This window comes from Thamnophis elegans, chromosome 13, assembly GCF_009769535.1.
Source record: "Thamnophis elegans isolate rThaEle1 chromosome 13, rThaEle1.pri, whole genome shotgun sequence".
In the NCBI taxonomy this organism is placed as follows: domain Eukaryota; kingdom Metazoa; phylum Chordata; class Lepidosauria; order Squamata; family Colubridae; genus Thamnophis; species Thamnophis elegans.
Window position 1 is genome coordinate 2,552,644 of NC_045553.1, and position 27,015 is coordinate 2,579,658.

Sequence of the window (27,015 nt, forward strand, 5' to 3'; positions counted from 1 at the left end):
CCCTTGTGAGTGGATTGTCCAGAACAAGCGGAAAAGGAGGTCGGAAGAATTATTAGAAGTAGCAGCTTCTTGTTTTCTGTTTTTAAAATCTCTCTCTCTCTCTCTCTCTCTCTCTAGGGTTCTGACGTCGACAACGAGGATATGGAGGAGCTTCTGAACGATACCCGGCTTTTGAAAAAGCTCAAAAGAGGTAAAATCAGCGAGAAGGAGTTTGAGAAGACGCTGCTGGGCGGTGGGAAAGGAGGAAGCGGCTCGGATTCTGAAGGATAAAAAGATGATGTGAAAAACGGGGACGTTTCTCAACTAATACGGACTCTCTGGCTGGGGGTGCTGGAATTCCTTAACGTCGACGCTGGATTTCTCCGTGCAAAATGGGGATGATCCAAGCTGCTTCCCTTTTATTCCCACTGGAGGCAGTGCAAAACCAAGTCTGCTGGAAGAATTAAGTCCGTCCAATTCAGTATTGTCTGCCTACAATGGAAGCAGATGTCTTCAAGACATTATTTAACTCCTGCTGTTAAAAAGTCGCAGTTAAAAATACAACCAATTTCGTTGCATTTAAGTCCAATGACAATAAAGATTATACTTATACTAAAAAAAGTGAAGAAATCTCCAAGAAAAAAGGTTAATTCAAATACAGCTCGGTGACATATTTTTACCAGCACGTGAATTCAATGGACCCAACTTAGTTTTGACTTCGTGGCCTTCTTACTTTTTGGAAAATGCATTTTAAATGGCATTCTACTGCAGCCTATCTCAGGTGTTCTGACCGAGGCTTCCCAAGAGCCTGAAGCCAACTCCTTATCCCGATAAAAAACCCTTTAATTGACTGTGAATTCTGCTCATTCACATCCAGCAAACGTCTTTCAAGGGAGGATTTACAGTCACAGACCTTATCTGGCTTGGAGAACTGCCAGGCGGAGATCTGCAGAACTTGGCAAGGAGTCTCGGAGTGTCAGGAACCAATGAAGCGAACTAATGGTCTCCTGCAAGCTCCACTCCCCTGTCGCTCCTCTTTTGTTTCCGCTGGGAGGGGCCATTCACCGTCCACCTGTGGCCTTATTCCCAAGTCGACCCCTGTTCTTTAGCTGTTCCCTTCGTCTGGCAACTCTGAGCATGTGCACACTGGGAACAGGCTCCAGCTGTTCTTCTGCCTCACTGATATCTGACTCTGAAGGCAGTTGATAACTGTCAGACGGCCCTGGCCCCCTCTCTCCCTCCGACAGAGCCCTCATCAGAGCCTTCCCCAGACTCCAGGACTGGCCCATCTTCCTCCCCAACCTCCTCACTGTCCGAATCTACCAGCTCCACTGGCAGGCCACGCCACCTGGTCAACAGGTGGACTAGAAAATATATGAAATATATGACAAAACCTTGGTTTTCCTTCTGAGTGGATTTATTCCAATAATTTACTTTTTGGTCGGCGAGCTTTTTTGTTTTTGTTTGTATAAATGGCTATCTTTAAAAAAAAAAAATTATCCGCAAAATAAATTGGCAAATGTTCAGGAAGTTCCCTGCTTTTATGTTTACATTTACTGCCTGCAATCCACACGCGCCGGCAGGCCCTCTACAAATAGAGTTTAATCAGCTCGTCGCTCACAGCCGAAGGGGTCAAGACCCCGAGATCCGTAAAGAGCAGCGTGATCAACGACGGGGACGTATAATCGATCCAAGGATGTTCGACCAGGAGAGGCTTCTGTGTCTTCAGCGTATCTGCTTTGTACTGCGGAGAACGAAAGAAATGATCTGAGTTACGAAATGTCGGGGGAGATTCTCAAGCCATCCAAATCGTGGTTGTCCCGAAAGATGCTTTTTTATTTTATTTTCAAGAGGCAACTGGGCTTTCTGGTTGTTGTTTTTTTCCTTTGAAGAGGTTTCGCTTCTCATCCAAGAAGCTTCTTCAGTTCTCAGTTCAGTTCTTCTTCAGAGCCGAAGAAGCTTCTCGGATGAGAAGTGAAACCTCTTCAAAAAAAAAAAACCTCAGAAAGTCCAGTTACCATTATTGGAGAGAGGCAGCTTTGGTTAGCTTCTTGAAACTGATCCCCCATACACACTTCTGTCCCTGCCATACAGGTAGTCCTTGACTTACAACATTTTGTTTAGTGACCTGTTCTGACCCCCTCCTCCGTCCAGTAACGAATGCCGAGACAAGCTTAACTGGGATGTACTTTATTAGCAAGAAACCAAAACCTCGGTGGTTGAAAGCCAAGCATAAAAAACAGATAAGGACCTTGGCAGCAACTCAGACAAGCCTTGGCAGCAATCCAGCCTGCCAAGATAGTTACAAAAGTTCTCCAACTTTTAGTCAATGCGTTGACTTGTGCAAGAGGGTCGTGTGCACAAGCAGTCTTTTTATAGTCTGGAGAGGAGCCTAATGACCACCAGCTGAGTGCAATCACCTCCTGTAACTGCAACTGTTCCTGATGCCTAATAGCTCTTCGGTGCCGGGCATCCAGGAACAACTCACTACTGGCTTCCGGCTCACTCTCCCTTGTCTCCTCCCCACTGGTCCAAGGCTCAGGCGCCTCCTGATGGCCAACCAGCCTCTCTGGGCCCTGCTCGGAGTCAGAACCCTGTCCAGGGTCCTCCAGAGCCGACTCATAGGGCCCCTCGCTGTCGGAGTCTGGTGGCAGCTCCAACGGCTCCTGCTGGGCCACAACAGTGACCGTTAAAGGTTACGAAGTCATTGGAAAAAAGGGGCACGACTGTTTTTCCCACAAGGGTTGAAGCATGGTCCCGTGATCAAATTTTGGGCATTTGGCAACTGACTCGTATTTATGACAGTCGCAGTGTCCCGACAAGGTCAGGTGATCCCCTTTTGCGACATTCCGACAAGCAGAGTCAGGGGGGGAGCCAGATTCACTTAACAACCGTGTGACTAACTTAACAACGGCGGCGATTCTCTTAACAATTGGAAAGGAAGGTCATACAACGCAGCAAAGCTTACTTGACCACTGTCTCGCTTAACAACAGAGCTTTGCGGCTCCATCGTAGGTTGAAGAGTACCTGTATTCAAGCTGAATTACAGGTAGTCCTCGGTTTGCAACCAATCGCTTAGTGAGCGAAGTTACAACAGCGGAGAAAAATACCAATTCTCAGATAATGAAGGCCAACCTTTCCAGCCGGCTACAGGTTCTGTTTCAACCAAGAAGTTAATTAGGGTTCCTACGGATGCCCTGATTAAATCATGAGCCTTGACCCAAGCTTCAAAAGAAATCTAGCTATTTATTGGAAGCAACATGTTGAACACCTGCCCAAGTGAAGCCAGCTCTGACCCCACGTAATTTACGTCCCAACTATGACCCTGTTCCCCCCCTCCTCCCAGGGTGTGTCATAAATCACATTCTCCAACCGGAGCACTTTCGCCAGGCTGCAGAGATCACGCCCCTCCGGCTGTTTCAGATAGCCCGGGAGACAGCCTTGAGAAAGGTATGCGTGGAATGTGCTTCTGGTTGTGGCTGCTGTGCTGCTCCATCAATTCCCCCCCCCTCCTGCCTATGGCAACTCAAGAGCAGGCCAGGGATGCTTTACGACTTGGCATTCTCTTACCTTAAATTTATCCGGGACATCCTGCTGGTTCAGAGGAAAGAGCCGTACAAACTTGAAACTCTCGGCGACCACGTAGAAGGGTTTGTTTTGCGCTTTGGCGCAGACCGCCATTTGGTTGGTCCCAATCTGAAGACGACGTTAAGCAGGGGGGAAGAAGATGTACAATGGTTAGGACAGGCCCTAGGAAGCAGCAATGTGACTCGCTGGAATTTTCTGAACAGAAGTGGAAGAGGTGAGTTCTTAGGCACGAACGTTGGCTGGGTGATTGTGGGCCAATCACCAGGAGGAGGTGAATTCTAGCCTCGCCTTAGGCATGAAAGCCAGCTGGGTGCTGTTGAGCCAATCAGCAGGAGACAGTGAATTCCAGTCCTGCTTTAGGCATGAAAAGTTGGCTGGGTGATTGCGTGTCCATCAACTAGCTTTGTCCTCACAGGTTAAAAACCTGTGCTAAGCCAGAATGCAAAAGGGAGAATTTGGACACACAAACACAAATCATTTGGGAAGTCGCTGCACAATTGACAAACCCTCCTTACCTTGTTGATGATCCCGCCATTTTCGACAACGCCTTCCGCACCCACGATCACCAAATCAACCCTTTCCATGATGTACCTTTGAAGAGAGACAGAAAAAGGGGGCTCTTTGTCCATGTGCTGACTTAGGCTTCCCAAAAGCTAAAAAGCCGACTCCTCGTCCCAAAAAAAAAACCACACCCTTTTATTTAGGTTAAAGGGAATTCCTCTCCAGCAAAGTCTTTCAAGAGATTTCACAACTACAGACCTTTATCGGGCTTGGAAAGCTGCCAGGCCGATATCTTCCAAACGCCAGGCTGTAGCAGCAATTACTTGGCAAGAAATCAGGAACAGGTCTTCCCCCTAATGAATTGAACTAATTGCCCCCTGCAAACTCCACTCCCCTTTTGCTCCTCTTTTATACCCTATGGGAGGGGCCATTCACCGTCCACCTGTGTCTTTACTCCTGAGTTGGCCCTTGTTCCTTAGCTGTTCCTTTCTCCTGGCAGCTCACATGGGGAACAGGCTCCAGTTGTTCTTCTGCCTCACTGATGTCTGACTTCGAAGGCAGCTGATAACTGGCAGACAGCCCTGGCCCCCTCTCTGCCCCCGACACAAAGCCCTCATCAGAGCCTTCCCCAGACTCCAGGACTGGCCCAGGTTCCTCCCCAACCCTCCTCACTGTCTTGAGGCTGCCACCAGCTGTGCTGGCCGCTGGCGGGCTACAACATTCAGAATCCTATGCCAAAAGCTCCCCTCCCTCCTTTTATTGTTCTTTTATTATCGTTGCCTCCCTGCTTTCATCCCGTTGCTTGTGCTCTGGATTTCCTACAATGGATCAGATCAGACAGCAAGTCGGGTCTCTTCCCAAACTCAATAATTCTGCACTGGCTTTGTGTTGTTCTTTAACTGAGTGCCCTATGATAAGGGAAGCGTTGAGTTGAGATCACAGTTGGAATGTCTTCTGCCAGAGCGGCAGTTGAACTGTGAAACACCCGCTTGTGAGTGTCACATGGGGAACAGGCTCCAGCTGTTCTTCTGCCTCACTGATGTCTAACTCCAAAGGCAGCTGATAACTGGCAGATGGCCCTGGCCCCCCTCTCTGCCTCCGACACAGAGCCCTCCTCAGAGCCTTCCCCAGACTCCAGGACTGGCCCAGGTTCCTCCCCAACCTCCTCACTGTTCGAATCTGTTGCCACCTCAATTACAGTCAAAGCTTACATCAATCTGCTATCTCCTCCAGTATTAACAAGTCTTGGTTTTATGCAATGCGTTTTGGCAGACACGATTGTCGTATGCCACTTTTCCTGTGAATATGCTACTTTGCTCTGTTTTAATTCACCCAATGGAATCTCCCTAAAATGGCTTTTATCTCCTGTTGCTTGGGGAAATTGCCAATATTAACCCATCAGACTTACCCTACAGCAGCATCTAGAATTGTGGTGACAGGAATTCCGAGATTCTTGAGGGCTTCTGCCATCTTCTGCCTGTGTTAAAAGTTAGGACACGCAGATTAAAACGAGTCCATTTCATAAGAAACATCGCTTGGGATCCTACAGCCTGCCTTTTATTAAACAAAGGAAATGATTAAAACAAATTTGAAATGGGAAGTCCCTTGGTTACTCCTCCTATTTTTAAAACAGCTTTTTATTCGTTTTACAAAAAAAAAAAAGCCACCGAGCTGGGTGGTCTGCTCAAAAATCACAGGCTCTGGGGCCGCACGTGGCCTCTGCTGCAGCTCCCTGTCGCTCAAAATATGCATCACAACCGCCAATGGGTCACACCTGCCAGCGCGCGATTTATTGAGCTTTTCAACCCCCAGTACGTCAACCATGGATAAACCCAAGAAAAGTTGCCGATCCCTAGGCTACGGATTTCAAATCCAAAATCCCCTTCAGACAACCTCACCAAGAGAAAGAAAGACTTTTCTAACTTTTTCTAAGGAGGGGAATTTTTTTCTTCTTTTACTTGCCCTGCTCGATCTGGCTGCGATTCCGTGACGTAGACGCTGAAACGTTTCTTGGCCTGTGCAGCTGCTTCCAACACTCGGAGAACCACTTTTGAGTAAGCGTGAGTCAGTATTTTCTGGAAAGACAACCCAAATGTTTCCATTTGTGGCTTACGCTATCAGCCCCCAGCCCCTTTTCTGTTGGGGGTCAAGGAATCAGGAAGAGCTCTTCTCATGCAATGGAACAAGTGGGAGAAATATAGGAAAAGAATGAAAATATTACATCCCCCAGCACCGGCTGGCTAAATGACGTATTTATTCCAGATTATTTTTATAGCTGCCTTCAAAACAAAAGTCCCATCACAGTCTTGGTAAACAAATAGGTTCCACCACAAAACCGCGGTCGACTAAAGCGCGCTCGACGAAACCGCGTACCTGACGTCATCACAGCGCGACGAAAAAAGCACGCTGTGAGCGGTAAAGCTAAGATTAACGCGTAAACCTAAACCTAACCCCCCCAAACCTAACCCTAAACCTAACCCTTAACCTAACGCTAAACCTAACGCTAACCCTTAACCTAACCCTAACCCTAACGCTTAACGTAACCCTAAACCTAACCCTTACCTTTACATGAATCGGCTTGCTTTAAAACCGCTTTTTAAAGCGCCCTTTTTTCTCCGCGGTCGTTCTTGTCGCGCTGCTGATGACGTCAGCGACGCGCTTTAATCGGGCGCGCTTCAGTGGACCGCGGTTTTGTCGTGCCACAAACAAATAATGACAGATTAAATAAATTAGATGATCCAAGATCGCCTGTGTTATATTGACAACTGTCTTGAGAGACCGCCTCCTGCCAATTACCTCCCATAGACCCATTAGATCCCACAGATTAGTCCTCCTCCGAATTCCATCTGCTGGCCAATGCCGGCTGTCGACCAACCGGAGGAGGGCCTTCTCTGTGGCTGCTCCGGCCCTTTGGAACGAGCTCCCCGTGGAGATTCGGACCCTCGCCACCCTTCAGGTGTTCCGGACAGCCGTTAAGGCCTGGCTGTCCCAGCAAGCCTGGGGTTGAGTTCCCCCCACTACTCGAATTTGCTGTGCTTTTTTAAATTGTTGTATCACTGTCCTGTTTGTCTTACTTTCTGTATTTGTTTTTTCCCCTTCCCCTAGTTTTTGTTCAGCCGCCCTGAGTCCCTTCGGGGAATAGGGCGGCTTACAAATCGAATAAATACCAAATTATTTAAGAATGTTACAAGAACATTATATAAGAATGTTCTTTCTGCGCCAGCTCGGGAAGCTCAGACTGCCGAAGGAGCTGCGGATTCTGTTCTACAGAGGAAGGATTGAGTCTCTCATCTGCACCTCCATCACTGTCTGGTTTGGCTCTGCAACCCAACAAGACAGAGACTTCAGAGGAGGATCAGAACGGCAGAAAGAAACAATGGCTGTCAACCTGCCTTCCATTGAGGACCTGCGCACTGCACGAGTCAAAAAGAGGGCCAGGAAAATTTCTACAGACCCTTCGCACCCTGGACATCAATTGTTTCAACTCCTACCCTCAAAACGACACTATAGAGCACTGCACATCAAGATAATTAAACACAGGGACAGTTTTCCCCCGAACGCCATCACTCTGCTAAAGAAATAATTCCCTCAGCACTGTCAAATTATTCACTAAGGCTGCATTACTATTACTATTAGTCTTCTCATCAGTCCTATCACCCATCTTCTCCCACTGATGACTGCAGGACTGTAACTTTGCGGCTTGTATTCTTACAATTTATATGGATATTGATTGTTTTCTGATTGCTTATTTCTACCATGATACTGGCTATCATTTAAGTGCTGTTCCTTATGATTTTTGATGAATGCATCTTGTCTTTTTATGTACACCGCGAGCATCTGCACCAAAGACAAATTCCTTGTGTGTCCAATCACATTTGGCCAATAAAGGATTCTATTCTAGTCTACTGAAGAACAGGAAGGGGGAAAAAAGATCTTTTACATTGGGCCTTCAGGCCTGCCACATTTTCTGCTGTGGGAAAATGGGAGGGGGGATTATAGAGAGTATGGGTAATATGTAGCCATAACAACATTCCTTCTCAGAAAATCAAGGTCATCTGGCCCTGCAGCTGTGATGTTTTGACTGGGAGGCATTGCCAGTGTTGGACGGTGCTTGATTGGACCATGGGATGGACATGTGGGTGCTGGGCAGAGACCTGAATGTTCATTTGGGTGGGAAAAACCTGGAAGCTTTCGGATTCGGGTTTTCCCAGATGTGCCAATATGACATCTCTAATAAAGTGGAACTTTGAGGAACTTCAAGCCTCCTTTTTCGTTGGGGGTGTCCCTTGGAACCCTGATAACAGGAAGGAAAAAAATACTAAACGTAAAACCCGTATTACTCACACCGCCGTCTTTCACAAAGTTGTGACAAAGCTTGGCGATTTTCTTCCTCGAAAGAGAAATCTGCTGAAGAAAGACCTCTCCTCTTTCAATCATGATGTCTTTGCATTTGGAGTAGTCCTGGGGAACAAAAGCGGGAAACAGCGAGATTGAAAGATGATACAGAAGATTAAAGAAACAAGTCAAAACCTGCGTTGGGTAAAAACAAACAGCATCTTTACCCAGGTGAGTGAGGGAGTGGTGGGTTCACAAAAATTCTTACCCCCCTCAAAATGCGTGGAAACTTAACTCTGCATTGTAACACGTAAAAATAAAAGCTGTACAAGGAGCCCTTCGACTTTTCATATTTGCCAAGATCGATCCCTGACATTTTGTACTGTTTCAAGCGTTTGGGAAAAAATCCATTTTTTATCAGAGCGACATTATTCTTGAAGCCACATTCAGCACTTTTTAACGTTAAAAAACCAGAGGTGGCTTCCTACCAGTTCGCACCCATTCGGTAGAACCGGTTCGTCAAATCTACCGAGCCGGTTAGAAGAGGTTCCACCAGTGGACCCGGAAAGCAGGCCACACCTACAGAAGAGGTTCCAAAAATTTTTGAAACCCACCACTGCCACCCCCACACAGAGACAGACAGACTGACACAGAGAGAGAGAGAGAAAGAGAAAGAAAGGAAGAAATAAAAAAAGAAAAAAGAAAGAAAAAGAGAGAGATGAAAGAAAAAAAGAAAAAAGGAACAAAGAGACAAAAGGAAGGAGAGAGAGAAAGAAAGAAAGAAAGAAAGAAAGAAAGAAAGAAAGAAAGAAAGAAAGAAAGAAAGAAAACATGGCTGGCAAGCCACACCCACCAGGTCACATGGCCGGCAAGCCACTCCCACAAAGGAGGCCACACCCACAGAGTAGGTTCCAAATTTTTTTGAAACCCACCACTGATTAAAACATTCGGAAGTTGGGTGACGAATATTTACATGAAAGAGATGAGGGAAACTCACCGGGTTTTCCAAAGAGGTGAGACTGATGAATCTTAAGAACAGCTCTCCCCCGGAAGAAATGGCTACGGAGGAATCGACGCGAGAGAGCGTTTCAATAGCCTGTTTTAGATTGGCTCTCAGTCCTTGGATGGTTTCACCTGAGGGAATAAAAAGGTTAAAGAAAGCTGCTATGAACAAAAAAGTTGTTATTCTACACTCAGTTTTTACAACTTCCATCTTAGGAGTATAGAATACTAGCTGGATACCTGTGCATCACAACAAAACTATGTGTTCGGGCTATGCAGGAGAAATTTGGTTCACAATCCGTTGGCTCAGTGGCTGTCGGTGATTGAAACACATAAGAGAATATTGCTCCCGCTGCCTTGAGTCCGGAATCAGTTTTATAGGTGGAAAGCATAGACATTTTGGTGAGGTACCGCCGTTTAGTACTGTAAGGAGCCCCAGACCGCTCCTGAGGGAAGGAGTGGAATGTCTGCCAGTTTGAACTGAGGTAACGGAATGTGAGGCAACTGGCAGTTGGAACAGAGTTCTTTTCAGGTGGGGAGGGGGAGTAGAACGCCTTAGCATCAGAGTGTGTTAAATACTGTATAAGAAATACTAATGAGCTGATGATCATTTTAAAAAATCCTTTCTTAGCGAGCAGCTAGATGCCAAGAGGAACATACACGCCAAATTTCAAGTTTGTAGGCTTTACAATTCTGGAGATTTTATGATGACTGAGTGGGCTTTTATATAGAGAGAGATAACCTGAGGCAGGAAGCTGGGAAGTCATAAAAGTTAACTCAAGAGGGGAACACACTCTCACTTCCTGTAAGTTCATGTGTTAACTTCCAGATCAGCGATTTTGACCCCAGAAATGAGTAATAGAGCTTTACAAAGAATATTTCGTCTTATTTTACAGTTCAGATAGGATTAAGACAAAAGCCAAAGCATTTAGCACAAATCCAGCTAGCGAACTGAGATACCAAGATCCATATCCTACAATGTGACTTATTTTATATCAATTATGATTTAGGACTAGGATTTCTAAATAGAATTTTAGCATAATTCCACCCTCCGGTGATTTACTATCTATCTGCCAGAACAGTCACACCATACAAAGCCAAGGCATTTTGTACCTTTGTCCCTCTTCAGGAATTCCAGTAAGACCCGGATGGCAGCCACTGCAGAGGCAACATCTGGATCCTGCCTCATCTGGGTGTTAAAGGCATCGACTAACTCTACAGAGGTGGAACAGAAAAAGTAAACCTAATTAGAAATCCCGAAGCTTACAAAAGATCTCCTTTTGCATTTTATAGACTGAAAACATTTTGCAGTTGTGAGACTCTTCCAAAGGGAATATTTAGCATTTATTCCACACCTTCTCACTTACTTGCATCATAGGCCATAGTGTTTGGACCACTTTCAGAAAAGTAATGTTTTTAGAGAGAGCTAGGATAGATAGATAGATAGATAGATAGATAGATAGATAGATAGATAGATAGATAGATAGATAGATAGATAGATAGATAGATAGATAGATAGATAGATAGATAGATAGATAGATAGATTAGATAGATAGATAGATAGATAGATAGATAGATAGATAGATAGATAGATGAGTGGATGGGTGAATAGAGGTGGATGGATGGGTGGGTGGGTAGATGGATGGATGGACAGATGAATAGACAAGAGAGACAGATGATGGATGGAAGAAAGATGGCTAGATAGGTAGATGCATGAAGGGATAGATGATAAATGGATGGATAGATAGATTGATAGATGAGGTGGGGGTGGAAGGGTGGGTGAGTGGATAGATAGCTAGATGGATGGATGGATAGATGAATAGACAGATGATTGATGGACAGAAGATAGATGGATAGATAGGTAGATGGATGAATGGATAAATAGATGGATAGGTGGATGGATGGATGGATGGATGGATGGATAGATGAATAGACAGATGGATGGACAGAGATGGATACATAGGTAGATGGATGAATGAATGGATGGATGGATAGATGAATAGACAGACAGATGATGGATGAACAGAAGATGGATATAGGTAGATGGATGAATGGATAAATAGATGGATAGATAGGTGGATGGATGGATGGATGGATAGATGAATAGAGAGATGGATGGACAGAAGATGGATAGATAGGTAGATGGATGAATGGATGGATGGATGGATAGATGAATAGACAGACAGATGGTGGATGAACAGAAGATAGATGGATATAGGTAGATGGATGAATGGATAAATGGATGGATGGATGGATAGATGAATAGACAGACAGATGGTGGATGAACAGAAGATAGATGGATATAGGTAGATGGATGAATGGATAAATAGATAGATAGATAGATAGATAGATAGATAGATGGATGGATGGATGGATGGATGGATGGATGGATGGATGGATGGATGAATAGACAGACAGATGATGGGTGGACGGAAGATAGATGGATAGATAGGTAGATGGATGAATGGATAAATAGATGGATAGGTAGATGGATGAATGGATAAATAGATGGATAGATAGGTAGATAGATAGATGGATGGGTAGATGGGTGAGTGGATAGATGAATAGACTGACAGAGAGATGATGGATGGACGGAAGATAGATAGACAGGCGGACAGACAGGACAGACAGGAGGCTCTATAAAGAGGAATAATAATAATAAAATAATTAGGACTCGCCATGCATTTTGCAATGCTAAAGAAACGCCACGGCAGAAGGTTGCTGACCCGAAAGGAAACTCTTCCCACCACACCCTCCAGTCTGCAAGAGACCTGACGCTTCCACCTCTTTAACTCGACCTGTTTAACTTCCAGCTGCGGTTTTCCTTTCCCTCTGCCATCCTTCCCTTTCCCTGCCTCTTTGGCTCCCGGGGGCGAGGGACTCCCGTCTCCCCCAGGAAGGCTAAAAAAAACAACCCCAACCCAGTTCAAAACCGAAATTCAAAACAATGCCCTTTTCGGGGCTCCCCCCCCCCCGTCCGTCCCCCCGGCTCACCCGCTTCGTTCATGGCGGGAATAAACAAGGGAAACTCGCTGCTGCCGCCTGCCCGGAACGTTCGTCGCAAGGCTGCGCCCACCTCGCCGGAAGCCTTTCCCGGTTGCGCTCGTCAGAACAACACACGCGCGCGCGCGGGGGTGGGGGGGACGTCCAAAAAGCAGCACCGGCGTGCCCGTGACGTCACTTTCGGGCGACCCCGGCGGGCCCGTCTGCGCCGCCATGAGCGGGGGTGAGTTTGGGGTTCGAATTCTGGATTTCAACTCGGGGTTGGGCGGAATGCCTCCCGCCTTTTCCCGGCTCCGGGGCCCCTAGAGTTCCTCGGTTGCGGGGAGGCCGGGTTTTTATTCTGAAGCGTGGCCGCCTCTGAGCATGTGCAGAGTGTGGCTTCACGCCCCATAGTAGCGTTCAACATCTGGATGTTCGCAGCAGCTGCTTGGGATGCCTGACTGGATGAAGGCATGGGTGGCTGATACAATACAAATACAAATTACAATTACAATACAAATTACAATTACAAATGCAATACAATACAATACAAATTACAAACACAATACATTACAATACAAATTACAATTACAATTGCAAATACAATACAATACAAATTGGAATTGGAAAATTGGAAAAGTTTATTTATAGGCCGCCCTTTTCCCTGGGGGGACTCATAGGGAAAGGGGATACAAACAATGACACATAAGCACAATACATAATTAAAAGAACACAACATTCATACCATTCGGGTGGGGATGGATTACAATCTTTAGCCCCAGGCCTGACGGGATAGCCAGATTTTAAGGGCTGCGCAGAAGGTCTGGAGGGTGGTGAGGATACGAATCTCCACGGGGAGATTGTTCCAGAGGGTTGGAGCTACAACCAAGAAGGCTCTCCTCCGCGTAGTTGCCAGTCGACACTGGCAGATGGAATCCGGAGGAGGCCTAATCTATGGGATCTAATTGGTCGCGAGGAGGTAATTGGCAGGAGGCGGTCTCTCAAGTATCCAGATCCACTACCATGAAGGGCTTTATAGGTGGCAAGTAGCACCTTGAAGCGCACCCGGAGATCGACAGGTAGCCAGCGCAGCTCGCGGAGGATAGGTGTTATGTGGGTGAACCGAGGTGCAATTGCAATTGCAATTACAAATACAATACAGTACAAAACAATACAAATTACAAATACAATACAATACAATACAAATTACAAATACAATACATTACAATTAGAAATATAATACAATACAATACAAATTACAAATACAATACAATACAAATTACAAATACAATACATTACAAATACAATACAATACAATACAATAATTACAATTACAAATATAAATACAATACAATAGCAGAGTTGGAAGGTCTTCTAGCCCAACCCTCTGCCTAGGCAGGAAACCCTATACCACTTCAGACAGATGGCTATCCAACATCTTCTTAAAGACTTCCAGCGTTGGGGCATTCACAACTTCTGGAGGCAACTTCTGTTCCACTGATTAATTGTTCTCAATGTTAAGAAATTCCTCCTCAGTTCTAAGTTGCTTCTCTCCTTGATTAGTTTCCACCCATTTCTTCTTGTCCTGCCCTCAGGTGCTTTGGAGAATAGCTTGACTCTCTCTTCTTTGTGGCAGCCCCTGAGATATTGGAAGACTGCTATCCTGTCCCCCCTAGTCCTTCTTTCTATTAAACTAGACATACCCAGTTCTGGTCTGGGTCTCGCCTTCTGAATTCTGTGCTTTATCTTCTTTTTGTAGACGACGAGGTGAATCTCCTAGTCATTATCGTTGACGCAAACCCTATCTGGTGGGGCAAACAGGCCTTGTTGGGCTCAGAGGTAAGATATCTTGGGCATAAAGGACCCAACCACAATAGGTTGGGTTTCCACCTAAAGGGATTTCTTTAAATGGGCCATGGTGTGCACAGTGGTTAGAGTGCAGTACTGCAGGCTCTTTCTGCCTGACTGCCAGCTGCCAGCAGTTTGGCAGTTCGAATCCCACCAGGCTCAAGTTTGACTCAGCCTCCTGTCCTTCCGAGGTGGGTCAAATGAGGACCCAGATTGTTGGGGGCAAGAGGCTGACTCTGTAAACCACTGGAAAGCACTGTAAAGTGATATATAAGTCTAAGTGCTAGTGCTAAGTCGGGAGGGAGAGGAAAGATGGATGGAAGATAGGAAAGGAGGGTGGGAGGAAGGAAGATAGGAAGGGAGGGAGATAGGAAAGGAGGAAGATAGAGAGGAAGGGAGAGGAAGGAAGGAAGATAGGGAGGGAGGGAGGAAAGAAGGAAGGAAGGGCCATAGTGGTATAGTGGTTACAATGCAACATTGCTGGCCAACTCTGCCATCTGCCAAGAGTTCAATCCAGTTCAAGGTTGACTCAGCCCTCTGTCCTTCCGAGGTGGGCAAAATGAGGACCCAGATTGTTGGGGACAAGAGGCTGACTCTGTGAACCGTTTAGAGAGGGCTATAAAGCACTGTGAAGCGGTATAAAAGTCTAAGAGCTATTGCTATTTAAACAAATTAATCGTTTCTAATTTTAGGTTTAGGTTTATTAGATTTATATGCCACCCTTCTCCCAAGGACTCAGGGTGGTGTACAACATTAAAAGAAACACATAATACAAAAGTTAAAAATTTTTAAAATAGAATATAAATAGAATTTATTTTATTTTTTACAAATGGGGCTTGAAATGTTATGAATGTTTGGTTCTGATTTGGAAATTTCTAGACTTAGATGATATTTCTCCTCCTCACAGCTTACGTTATCAAAATGCCTGGATGCGGCCATGGTGTTGGGAAACTCGCATTTATTTATGAACCGTAACAACAAACTTGCTGTGATAGCCAGTCATATACACGAAAGGTATTCTGTTTCCCGTTGATCGTTGCTCTAGGAATCTTTTTTTTATTGAAAGATAAGCTCCTGATGCCTAGTTAAGAATTGTACAAGGAATTTTTTTTTAAAAACCCTGAAATTTAATGTAAAACTAAACAGGAAGAAACTAAAGGATATTTTGTTATATTTTTCTTCATGAAATAGAAAGCGATGAATATTTTGCAGTTGTGTGAGTGAATTGCTAAACGGTTAACATCATTTTATTTTCTCTTCTCTCAGCCGTTTCCTGTTTCCTGGAAAAAACTGGGCAGCCCTCGATCTCTTCGGAGAATCCGGGGAGTCAAATATTTCTGGTAGCAAAGATGGAAAATACGAAGTATTAGCCACCATAAATGAAACCATCGCAGAGGAGATAAAGGAACTGATGTCCAATAGTAAGAAGAAGCCAACGGATTTGTTGCGTAGCTTTGGTGTTTCATACTTCTGGTTTTTTTTCCACCAAACATTTTAGGGGTCTGACTTCCCAAAATGTAGTATTGTATTATTAAATCATAGTCGGTTTGACCTGCGTGCTGATATGAAATTGTGGGCCCCTTAAGTCTTGGTTTGAAAATGCTTAGACTAACAGGGTTTTTCAAAACCTCCTTCAATAGGATTCATCTGCCTGCCTCTCTATATCTATATTTTGCTAAGATTGAAAAATAGTGGTATTGACAGTAACCTGTGCAAGTTGGAATGAGTAAAGAATATGCTATTTAATTTCTTTTTATTCCTTTGTGATCGTAGCTGAAGTGAAGGGGCAGCAGACAGAAACTTTGCTGGCTGGATCGCTTGCAAAAGCACTGTGCTGTATCCTTTTTAAAAAAAAGAAAAGTCTCAAAAATGACTTTGCATTTCTGTGTATATACCCATGTTGAGCCTCAGGACCACCTGGCTGAATCCATCTTCTTTTTCAACCTCCTTTTAAATTGTATTGACTTCGAAGAGCTGCTGGTTTTATTCCCACCATTTTATCCCAGGACTGTTTTTATTTTTTCCCCACACTGCTCTAAGTTCTTGTAGGAGAACAAAGCAATCCATTAGTGAAGTATACTTTTTCAAATCATCCTGTTAAAGGTAAAGGTTCCCCTCGCACATATGTGCTAGTCATTCCCGGCTTGAGGGGGCGGTGTTCATCTCCGTTTCAAAGCCGAAGAGCCAGCACTGTCCGAAGACGCCTCCGTGGTCATCTTGCCGGCATGACTCGATGCCAAAGGCACACGGAACGCTGTTCCCTTCCCACCAAAGATGGTTCCTATTTTTCTATTTGCATTTCTGCATGCTTTCGAACTGCTAAGTTGGCAGAAGCTGGGATGAGTAACGGGAGTGCGCTTCGTTATGCGGCGCTAGGGATTCGAACCGCTGAACTGCCGACCTTCTGATTGAAAAGCTAAGCGTCTTAGCCCCCGAGCTATCGCGTCCCTAAATCATCCTGTTATAACTATGTTTTTTTTTCTGTTCAAAAATACAATTCCAATGATTCCTGAATGTCGTGTGCTTCAGATATTCACAGGCTAACCAAAGAAAGTAAAAGTACGTAGACTGATATTATCTATCGGTCCTATTATTGTTAAAACATTGACCCAAGCTCCACTAATCCTTTCTTCTCTGGTTTTGTTTCCACCTCTTGCTCAACATGCAGCCAACCAGGAAATAAAATCCAGGATTTTGGTAAGACATTTGCAAATTCCCTTCCGTATCTTGAAGCCAAATAGCTCCTGCTAAGTATGCGATCTAAATCAAGAAATTCCCGGTTTCTACGGGAAGAAGGAAGGGGAAGGAGAGGAGGAAGGAGGAATGTAGAGAAGGGAGAGAGGGAGAAAGGAAAGGGAAAGGAAGGGAAGATGGAAGGGAGAGAAAAGGAAGGAGAGAGGGTAGGAAGGGAAAAAGGAAGAGTAGGAGCGAAGGAGAGGCAAGGGAAGAAGGAAGGGGAAGGAGAGGAGGAAGGAAGAAAGTAGAGAAGGGAGAGAGGGTGAAAAGAAAGAGGTAAGGAGAGGAGGATGGAAAGGAGAGAAAGAGGAGGAGAGAGGGTAGAGAGGGGAAGAGGAAGAGCGGGAGTAGGAGAAAGGTAAGGGAAGAAGGAAGGGGAAGGAGAGGAGGAAGGAGGAATGTAGAGAAGGGAGAGAGGGAGAAAGGAAAGGGAAAGGAAGGGAAGATGGAAGGGAGAGAAAAGGAAGGAGAGAGGGTAGGAAGGGAAAAAGGAAGAGTAGGAGCGAAGGAGAGGCAAGGGAAGAAGGAAGGGGAAGGAGAGGAGGAAGGAAGAAAGTAGAGAAGGGAGAGAGGGTGAAAAGAAAGGGAAAATAAGGTGGTGTTATAACAGGAGGAAGGGATGGTAAACAAGGCAACCCAAACTGTATATTATAACCTATTAAATGAAATAATAAATGTATAAGAATGATAAATGTTAAAACACTTGTAACCAAATGACATGCTATATGTGATGATGGGCTTTCTTTCTTTCTTTTTTTTCATTGTTGTGGGTATGTGTTGTCTATGTAACAAATATATATATATAAAGAAATTCCCGGTTTCTTTTCCAGGTCATAAAAGCAGCTGAGGATAGTGCATTACAATATATGAATTTCATGAATGTGATCTTCGCAGCCCAGAAACGGGTAACCACCAGAATTTTTATTACAAGATCTGTAATTCCATAAGCACCTGACTTGCATTAATACTGTATTGCTTTCTCTTTGGAGAGTCCTAATTCTCTTTCTCCCTTCCCCCCCATCCCCCAAAGAATATTTTAATAGATGCCTGTGTATTGGACTCCGATTCTGGCCTTTTGCAGCAGGTACAATGTTCGTTTTTATTCTCCCTCATCTTTTATTTCTTGTGGACAAACGTACATTTTTCCTTTATGGTCCTTCCTATACCATTGCAGCTCTGTTCAAAAGGGCCCAGCAGAGATTATACTACCTGAGATTACTCAGGAAACAACAACGGAATGAAAAACTGCTGGTGACCTTTTACCGCTTCACCATAGAGAGTATTTTAATTTACTGCACCCATGTCTGGTTTACCAATTACACCGTGGCAGATAGGACAGCTCTCCAGAGGATCAAGGTCATTGCCCAGAGGATCATAGGTTGACCTCTCCCCTCCTTGGAAGAGCTTTAGCAATAGCAATAGCAGTTAGACTTATATACCGCTTCATAGGGCTTTCAGCCCTCTCTAAGCGGTTTACAGAGTCAGCATATCGCCCCCAACAACAATCCGGGTCCTCATTTTACCCACCTCGGAAGGATGGAAGGCTGAGTCAACCCTGAGTCGGTGAGATTTGAACAGCCGAACTGCAGAACTGCAGTCAGCTGAAGTAGCCTGCAGTGCTGCATTTAACCACTGCGCCACCTCGGCTCTTCCCGCTGCCTTAAGAAAGTTCAAAATATTCTTTCTGCGGTGAGAAGCTCTCTGTATCTGGTTACATCCTGTTTTTGTTCTAGAAAGAGAACAAAAGAGAGGTGTACTACAGTTAAAACCTTTGAATGCATTAAAAGAGGAAAGGGTAATTCAAACCTGGTTTCAGTATGGACAGTTACAGGCCAGATGGGAAAAAGGCCAGAAAATTGGTATTATGCAAAATGAGGATAACTTAGTAAAACAAATTAGGGACCAGAGTCAAATGCACATGAAAAGGTTATATAATATATTGATAGAAATAGATTCTGAAACAGAGCTAGTTAAAGACTGTATGATAAAATGGGCACGAAATTTTGAAGGACCAATAATGATGGAAACATGGGAAAAGATATGGGTAAGAAATGTAAAATTTATGCAAGCCCCAAATTTGAGAGAGAATTTTTACAAGATGTTTTACAGATGGCATTTAGATCCTAAAAAAAATTAGCTTGTATGTATCCGAATTTGCAACCGAAATGCTGGAGATGTGATTGCGCTGATGCTACGTATTGTCATATATGGTGGACTTGTAAAAAAGTCAAAGCATTTTGGATAAAAATATGGTGGATTATTCAAAATATTCTTAAAAAGAAGAAGGTTCAAAATATTCTTAAAGATCCATCTCATCCTGGGCACCCTTTTGTTTTTTTGAACTATTACCATCTGGCAGCTGGTACAGGGCAATAAAAAACAAGGACAATTAGGCTGAAAAACAGCTTCTATCCCAGAGCAGTAACTATATTGAATTCTACGATATAGTGCAAGGTTTTCAGTTTCAATTATATAGAATGTAAAGGATGTGCGTGGTTTTATTCTGATAGTTATCATGTACACTGAAGATGGCATTTAATTTCGTTGTACGATGTGCAACGACAATAAACTGAACTAAACTTAAACATTTTACTTCCAACTCAGTGTCCGGAGTTTATTCCTTCATCCTGGAATACTGCAAGCTAAGCAGAAGCTCCAGCTCTGAGCCTCAGATAATAATTTTGGACTTTGTTTACAGGGATTGTCCCAAAGGTGCTTTTTTGTCCCCAAGAGGCAACTGGACTTTCTGGTTTTTCTTTGGAGACTTTTCGATTCTTGTCCAAGGAGCTTCTTCAGCTCTGAAGAAGAACTGAACGGAGAACTGAAGAAGCTTCTTGGATGAGAAGCAAAACGTCTTTGGAAAAAAAAAACAGACAGTTCAGTTGCCTCTTGAAAAAAGCACCTTTGGGACAACCCTGAGCTGGATGACTTGAGAATCTGCATAGATGGTTGGAGGGGTTTGTTTGCTATTTATTAAGGATAATATTCTACTTTCTAGGCCTGTGATATAACGGGAGGAATCTACTTGAAAATTCCATACAAACCCTCGCTTCTTCAGTATTTGCTGGTGAGTTCTGTTTTTCTAGCCACTTCGCTTTAGTTTCTTTGGTTTGTAGAAGTCTGGGAAAATTCCACCAAAACTTTAATGTAGGGGACTGGAGGCTAAAACATACGATGAACGGTTGCAGGAACTGGGCATGTCTAGTTTAATGAAAAGAAGGACCAGGGGAGACATGATAGCAGTCTTCCAATATCTCAGGGGCTGCCCCAAAGAAGAGGGAGTCAAGCTATTCTCCAAGGCCCCTGAGGGCAGAACAAGAAGCAATGGGTGGAAACTAATTAAGGAGAGAAGTAACCTAGAACTAAGGAGAAATTTCCTGACAGTGAGAACAATTAACCAGTGGAACAACTTGCCTCCAGAAGTTGTGAATGCTCCAACACTGGAAGTTTGACTAACACATAGACTATAACACAGTTCTTACCCTTACACAATTTTGTCTTAATCACATCCCTTTTAAAAAATTACAGTGGGTTTATCTGCCGGATCAGGATCAGAGATCCCAGCTGATCCTCCCTCCGCCCGTTCACGTGGATTACCGTGCTGCCTGCTTCTGCCACAGGAATCTGATTGAAATTGGCTACGTCTGCTCTGTGTGTTTGTCAAGTAAGGATTAAGGCTTTCCTGGGCTTTGAATTGATTTGTGGGCTCTCAAGACAGTCGTTCTGAAAGTGTTATTTTTATTTTTGTTTTTATTCTTTACAGTATTTTGCAGCTTCAGTCCAATTTGCACCACTTGCGAGTAAGTATGCTCGAGAAATCCTTTTGTAAGTGACCAAACACTGCCAGTTCTGAAATCACTATTTCAAAATATAAGATACAAAATTATGTAAACTCTGTTTCCAGAAACACTGAAATCTTTGTCCCAATTTGCTGTTTTTCCTGCTGCTTTTTGTCTCGATTCTACCAACTCTTGTCTAGATCGTTCTTCCCTCCCTCCCTCCCTCTTTCTTTCCTTCTCTTTCTTTGCTTCCTTCTTTCTTTCCTTCTTTCTTTCTTTCTTTCCTTCTTTCTTTCTTTCCTTTTTTCTTTCTTTCCTTCCTTCTCTTTTTTCTTTCTTTCTTTCCTTTTCTTCTTTCTTTCCTTCTTTCCTTTCCTTCTTTTCTTTCTTCTTTCTTTCTTTCTTTCCTTCTCTTTATTTCTTTCTTTCCTTCTCTTTCTTTCCTTCTTTCCTTCCTTCATTCCTTTCTTCCTTTCCTTCCTTCCTTCTCTTTTTTCTTTCTTTCCTTCTCTTTCTTTCCTTCCTTCTTTCTTTCTTGCCTTCTTTCCTTCTCTTTCTTTCTTTTCTTCTTTCCTTCTCTTTCTTTCTTTCCTTCTCTTTCTTTCCTTCTTTCCTTCTTTCCTTCTCTTTCTTTCCTTCTTTCCTTCTCTTTATTTCTTTCTTTCCTTCCTTCTCTTTTTTCTTTCTTTCTTTCCTTTTCTTTCTTTGCTTCTTTTTTTTCTTTCTTTCCTTCTCTTTTTTCTTTTTTTCTTTCTTTCCTTCCTTCCCTTCCTTCCTTCCTTTCTTAATTTCTTTTCTTTCTTTTCCTTCCTTCCTGCCTGCGCAGTGCTTAGAGTGCAGCATTGCAGACTAACTCTGCCCACAGCCAGGAGTTCGATCCTGACCAGCTCTAGGTTGACTCAGCCTTCCATCCTTACGAGGCTGGTAAAATGAGGACCCAAATTCCTGGGGGCAAGATGTTGACTCTGCAAAGCGCTTAGAGAGGGCTGTAAAAAGCACTGTGAAGCGGTCTATAAGACTAAGTGCTGCGTTGGGTCAATTGGTATAGTGTAACTCTAGCAATTCCAAAATGCTGATTTTATTTTTTTTATTGCTTGTCGGGGCGGACAGAATGTATCAACCCCTTGCAGAAATTCACTTTTTTCCCCCCTGACTGTTTCCTTTTATTCCAGAACCGCTTTCAAGATTTCGCTGCCGGCTGTCATGAAGTCTAAGAAAAAGAAATTAAAGGTCATGATGTAGCTGCATTATCGCTTTCTCTCGCTCCTCTGCATGGAATCCTCTCTCCCAGATTGCAACTGGAAAGCTACAAAAGTGGAGTGCCGGGAAAACCAAAACGTATTTTCGAAACGATCAACAAAGGGCTAAACATTTCCAGCCAGTGCATACATTGTCCAGAACACTGTACTAAACGCGTTTACAAAACCAGGTTTCTGCCACTGGTTTAAACCAACACCTGAAATCAGAGCAAGGAAATAAACAAAGTTGGTATGTAAAACCCATTTCATGTATTTGTAGGTAGAGAAATCGAACTGGTTTAAGTCTTGACACCTTAGTTCCAAACAAATCTTTTATTTAAATTAAAATTGTGGTGGATTGACATTTCAGGGCTCCTGGGCTGGTCCCTGCAGAAGCTGCCTTGGGGGAGGGAAAGTTTTTGATTTAAAAAAAAAAATTCAGATCACAACTATTGTAAGCTACATTTTTCACTAGGGTTAATAGCAGATTCCTAAAAGATTTCCGATTCTCATTTTTGAGAGCCGCATCTGAGTGTGTATCAGATTTTTTTTATGTTTTGGCTGGAATTTATGTTAACCCAAACCCACAAAGCTCATTCCAATGGAATTCTCCATATTTCTTCTTCATTTTTTGGTGTAAAAATTGCCTGCAGGTTTCTCTTTTATGGACAGTGAAGGTCTCACACCTTCTGTCTAGACAACTTTTGCTCAAGGCAGTTCGGTTGATTTAAAGAGGCAAAAAATTAATATTTCACCTTGGTTTATACACAAGTAATTTAGCATCATTCGTTCCATCCTTTAAATATTGTGACTACTTTTCTAATGAACGAAAATGAAAGATTTGGTCTCTTATTTGGAAGGGGTTGCTTACTTTCTAGAATTAATTACGTTTGTTTAATTAATTGAACTGCCTCTTCATTCTTAACTGTTGACACATTGGATGCTATTTTTGTTTTAATGATCTTTTTTTCACTGCCCCTCAATAAAATTACCTAAGAAGAAAGGAATACTTTCCGTATACTATTCTTTATGAAATATACCTCAGCCATTAGATTATATATGTTAAGTTCACAACATTCATAAACGCCACAAACAAGAGGATTATTTTGAGGCGTTATAAATAGGGCAAGGCCAGTGTGAGGAAGTAGCTTCAGAAATTAAGGGACACGGTGGCTCAATGGCTAAGACGTTGAGCTTGTCAATCGGGCGGTTCGAATCCCCAGCGCCGCATAACGGAGTGAGCTCCCGTGACTCGTCCCAGCTTCTGCCAACCGAGCAGTTCGAAAGCAGGTAAAAAATGCAAGTAGAAAAATAGGAACCACCTTTGGTGGGAAGGGAACAGCGTTCCGTGCGCCTTCGGCATTGAGTCATGCCGGCCACATGACCCTGGAGATGTCTTCGGACAGCGCTGGCTCTTTGGCTTTGAAACGGAGATGAGCACCGCCCCCTAGAGTCAGGAACGACTAGCACATGTGTACGAGGGGAACCTTTACCTTTTTAGCTTCAGAAATTAGCCAAGTTATTCCAGATTTTTGGTGTGAAAGTGACTAGAATTGGAGAAGACTATGGGCGACAAGAGTTGGTCCATCACTGACCATCACTGTCTTTGTTAAGAAAGATCAAACTGTCTTTTTCACATCTCCCATTCTCTCAAGTCCTGGATTTCAAGCCTTTAGCCATCATAGTAGATCAGACATAAAAAGGATTTGAGCTTAGAACTGGAAAAATGTTCAGAGAAGGACACATTGAGATTGAGATTTAGTTTATTTGTATGCCGCCCTTCTCCGGGAGGGACTCAGGGCGGCGAACAACTCAGGGGGGAAAGGGAACATAAACAACAGTACACATAATTAAAATACATGAAAATCACACAGCCATACCAGTCAAGGGGGGAGGGGAACTCATCAACCCCAGGCCTGCCGGCACAGCCAGGTTTTGACGGCTTTCCGGAAGGCCTGGAGAGAGGTGAGGGTCCGAATCTCCGCGGGGAGTTCGTTCCAAAGGGCCGGAGCTGCTACAGAGAAGGCCCTCCCCCGGGTGGTAGCCAGGTGGCATTGGCTGGTGGACGGAACCCGGAGGAGGCCAACCCTGTGTGATCTAATGGGTCTTTGGGAGGTAATTGGCAGCAGGCGGTCTCTCAAGTACCCAGGTCCAATACCATGAAGGGCTTTATAAGTTACGACTAGCACTTTGAAGCGTATCCGGAGACCGATCGGTAGCCAGTGCAGCTCGCGGAGGATAGGTGTAACGTGGGTGTACCGAGGTGCACCCACAATCGCTCACGCGGCTGCATTCTGGACGAGTTGAAGTCTCCGAATACTCTTCAAGGGCTGCCCCATGTAGAGCGCATTGCACATCGTGAAAATAACAGCCCTGATTAAGAATGGCTCCTACGCTGCTACGTTCTTTTTAGAAATTCATTTTAATTCATTAACGAACTGCAAAGGAAAAACGTCCCGTTGTTTTTGACTTACAAAATCCTCTTTTCTTGTTTGCAACCGATTCCATGGTAGACGCTGAGCTAATTGTTCTCAACCAACTTGGGTTATTGGGTTAAGATTTGATTTGACTGATCTTTTGACCTGATCTTTTATTGCCTCTGCGTTCCTAACAGAGTGAATATGTATATATTGCTAACTTGGGTTTCAGCTGGTTTTCTCAAGATGGATCGCTGCTTGGAGCTGAGCCCGTAGCGTTTTGTTTTCAATTTTAAGCGTTCATTCCTTTCTGCACAGCCTTGTGTGGCCCAGGAGAGGCTACCGGCTTCTTGGTTCTTGACTGCAAATTCTTGCCTTGCGGAGATTTGTATCCGTGGGTTGGTAGAACATCTGGCCAAGAACAGCTGGGGGTCTGTTGGTTAAGAAGACCACAATTCACACAACACACCCAATCCGATTTCTGAGTTTGCTCTTTTCTAGATCGCACCTTAGGTTGAATGGGCTGGGCGCAAATGTGCTACATTATCTCTCCGCTCCAAAACTTTGACAAAAAAACCCCCACCACATTTACGATTACATGACCCCAGGACACTGCAACAGCCTTAAGGGCCAGTTGCTAAGCGCCTGAATTTTGATCGTGGGGACACTGCAGTGGCTGTAGGTGTGGAAGGATTGTTTCAGTCTCATTGTAACTTCTTCGATGTAAAATGTGTTTTTTATTTTCCATTTTTCATTTTCATACAGTCACATATATACTGTGCATAACCGGGGCCATACAACATTAAACAATAATCACAGCAATTCCTCTTGTCAACAATACCCCCCAAAATAGAAACCCAATGTACCTCTTCGACCCTCCATACACCCTTTCTTCCACCCACCCCCCCTCCAACTTTCTATCTTCCCTCCATCATTCCCCTCTACCCTACTTCCCCTCCCCCTCTGCCACTCCTCTCTCCCGATACACTCCCTCCCTTCCTTCTCACACTCCCTCCCATCCTCTCTCCCGCCCTCTCTACCCCTCTTTCTTCTATCCCTCTACTCCTCCCTTTGGTGTATTTCTACTATCTATTAATATATTCAGCTTGTCCTATTTTTACAGTAAAATTAAAGAGCAACAGTATACATCTCATTGTAACTTCTTGTCGCTTCCTTAAAAAGCATGAAGCAGAGCCGAGGTGGCGCAGTGGTTAGGGTGCAGTACTGCAGGCCACTTCAGCTGACTGTTATCTGCAGTTCAGCGGTTCAAATCTCACCGGCTCAAGGTTGACTCAGCCTTCCATCCTTCCTTCCGAGGTGGGTGAAATGAGGACCCGGATTGTTGTTGGGGGCAATATGCTGACTCTGTAAACCGCTTAGAGAGGGCTGAAAGCCCTATGAAGCGGTATATAAGTCTAACTGCTTTTGCTATAGAGTCTTGGTCCTGGAAGAACCCCTTTTGTTTACACGAAATGTGAATTCCTTTCATTCACAGTCAGCGAAGCTTTAGCAAACACTCTTTCAGAGGAATGTTTATCCACACGAACCTTATCTTGCTTGGAGAGCTGCCAGATAACGAGTTTCCAAACTAGCAGGGCAAGTCAACACTTGGCACAGAGACTCTTATAGTCACAAACAGAACTTTCCACTCTTGACACGACCGTGGGAACGAATTGTTTCCCCGTTCGCTCCTCTGTTGTTTCCTAGGGGAGGGGCCAATCACCTCCAAGGTGGGGCTTTACTCCCAAGTCAACTCTGCTTTCTTAGTTGTTCTTGTCTTCTGGCAGGTCTGCGCATGCGCACACTGGGAACAGGCTCCAGCTGTTCCTCTGCCTCACTGCTTTCTGACTCTGAAGGCAGCTGACAGCTCTCCGATGGCCCTGGCCCCCTCTCTGCCTCCGACGCAGAGCCCTCGTCTGAGCTTTCCTCAGCCCCGGGACTGGCCCATGTTCCTCCCCAACCTCCTCCCTGTCCGACTCTGCCGCCAGCTCTGCTGGCAGGCCACAACATCGCTAAACAAATACTGTAACTACTGGTAGCTGTGTAGCTGAGTTTGGGAAGAAGAGGGGAAGGGTAAAGGGGAGGAAGGGGAAGGAGAGAAGGGAAAGGAGAGGAGGAAGGAAGGAAGGAGAGAAGAAAGAGAAGAAAGGGGGTAGGAAGGAGGGAGGGAAGCAAGGAGGGAAGGAAGGAGGGAAGGAGAGAAGAAAGGAGAGAAGGAAGGAGAGAAGAAAGGAGGGAAGGAAGGAGGGAATGTAGGAGAGAAAAGGGGGGAAGGAAGGAAGAAAGGAAGGGGGAAAGGAAGGAGAGAAGGAGAAAAGAAAGGAGGGAAGGAAGGAAGGAGGGAAGGAAGGAGAGAAGGGGAAGGAGGGAGGGAAGGAAGGGGAGTAGGAGAGAAGAAACGAGGGAGGGAAAGAGGGAGGGAGGGAAGAAGTAGTAGGACCGTTGTAAGATGGATCTATGGGATGATAAAAAAGCAATCTTCAAGTATATTGTCAACAGTAGGGAAAATTGTTATAAATACATATTATTAATAACAGTTATGAGATCATATAATTGTGAATGTATATATGAAATTGATAAAATAAAATAAAATAAATCTCAAAACAATAT

The 27,015-nt window shown here is 44.3% G+C and overlaps 2 protein-coding genes across 3 annotated transcripts; one reads left to right on the forward strand and one right to left on the reverse strand.

Annotated features, from left to right (window-relative positions):
- Positions 1 to 1,378: 1,378 nt before the first annotated feature.
- On the reverse strand, positions 1,379 to 12,507 carry EIF2B1 (eukaryotic translation initiation factor 2B subunit alpha). Its single transcript, XM_032229590.1, has 9 exons — positions 12,400 to 12,507; positions 10,519 to 10,620; positions 9,401 to 9,537; positions 8,413 to 8,529; positions 6,031 to 6,143; positions 5,477 to 5,545; positions 4,083 to 4,158; positions 3,550 to 3,675; positions 1,379 to 1,723 (listed from the first exon to the last, which is right to left on the reverse strand). The coding sequence occupies exons 1-9, from the start codon at positions 12,410 to 12,412 to the stop codon at positions 1,568 to 1,570; spliced, it is 909 nt and encodes a 302-aa protein (XP_032085481.1). The 5' UTR covers positions 12,413 to 12,507; the 3' UTR covers positions 1,379 to 1,567.
- Positions 12,508 to 12,538: 31 nt separating this feature from the next.
- GTF2H3 (general transcription factor IIH subunit 3) lies at positions 12,539 to 22,991 on the forward strand. Of its 2 annotated transcripts, none has more exons than XM_032229588.1 (13): positions 12,539 to 12,631; positions 14,147 to 14,226; positions 15,143 to 15,249; positions 15,502 to 15,656; positions 16,009 to 16,071; positions 16,765 to 16,794; positions 16,904 to 16,932; positions 17,802 to 17,876; positions 18,002 to 18,055; positions 19,970 to 20,038; positions 20,500 to 20,635; positions 20,735 to 20,771; positions 21,923 to 22,991. In XM_032229588.1, exons 1-13 carry the CDS (start codon positions 12,622 to 12,624, stop codon positions 21,990 to 21,992), a joined length of 915 nt encoding a protein of 304 aa, XP_032085479.1. In that variant the 5' UTR covers positions 12,539 to 12,621; the 3' UTR covers positions 21,993 to 22,991. The 2 variants fall into 2 exon arrangements, with proteins under 2 accessions (XP_032085479.1, XP_032085480.1); XM_032229589.1 differs by having other exon boundaries at positions 20,521 to 20,635.
- The last annotated feature ends 4,024 nt before the right edge of the window (positions 22,992 to 27,015 follow it).

What these genes read in the sequence shown, in the direction of transcription:
- EIF2B1 (XM_032229590.1), bottom strand. An exon ending in ATTCCTGAAGAGGGACAAAG is followed by an intron (nt 9,538 to 10,518) that starts GTACAAAATGCC and finishes TTATTCCCTCAG; the next exon opens with GTGAAACCATCCAAGGACTG. An exon ending in ATGGCGGGATCATCAACAAG is followed by an intron (nt 3,676 to 4,082) that starts GTAAGGAGGGTT and finishes CGTCGTCTTCAG; the next exon opens with ATTGGGACCAACCAAATGGC.
- GTF2H3 (XM_032229588.1), top strand. An exon ending in AGGCCTTGTTGGGCTCAGAG is followed by an intron (nt 14,227 to 15,142) that starts GTAAGATATCTT and finishes TCCTCCTCACAG; the next exon opens with CTTACGTTATCAAAATGCCT. An exon ending in GCTAACCAAAGAAAGTAAAA is followed by an intron (nt 16,795 to 16,903) that starts GTACGTAGACTG and finishes CTCAACATGCAG; the next exon opens with CCAACCAGGAAATAAAATCC.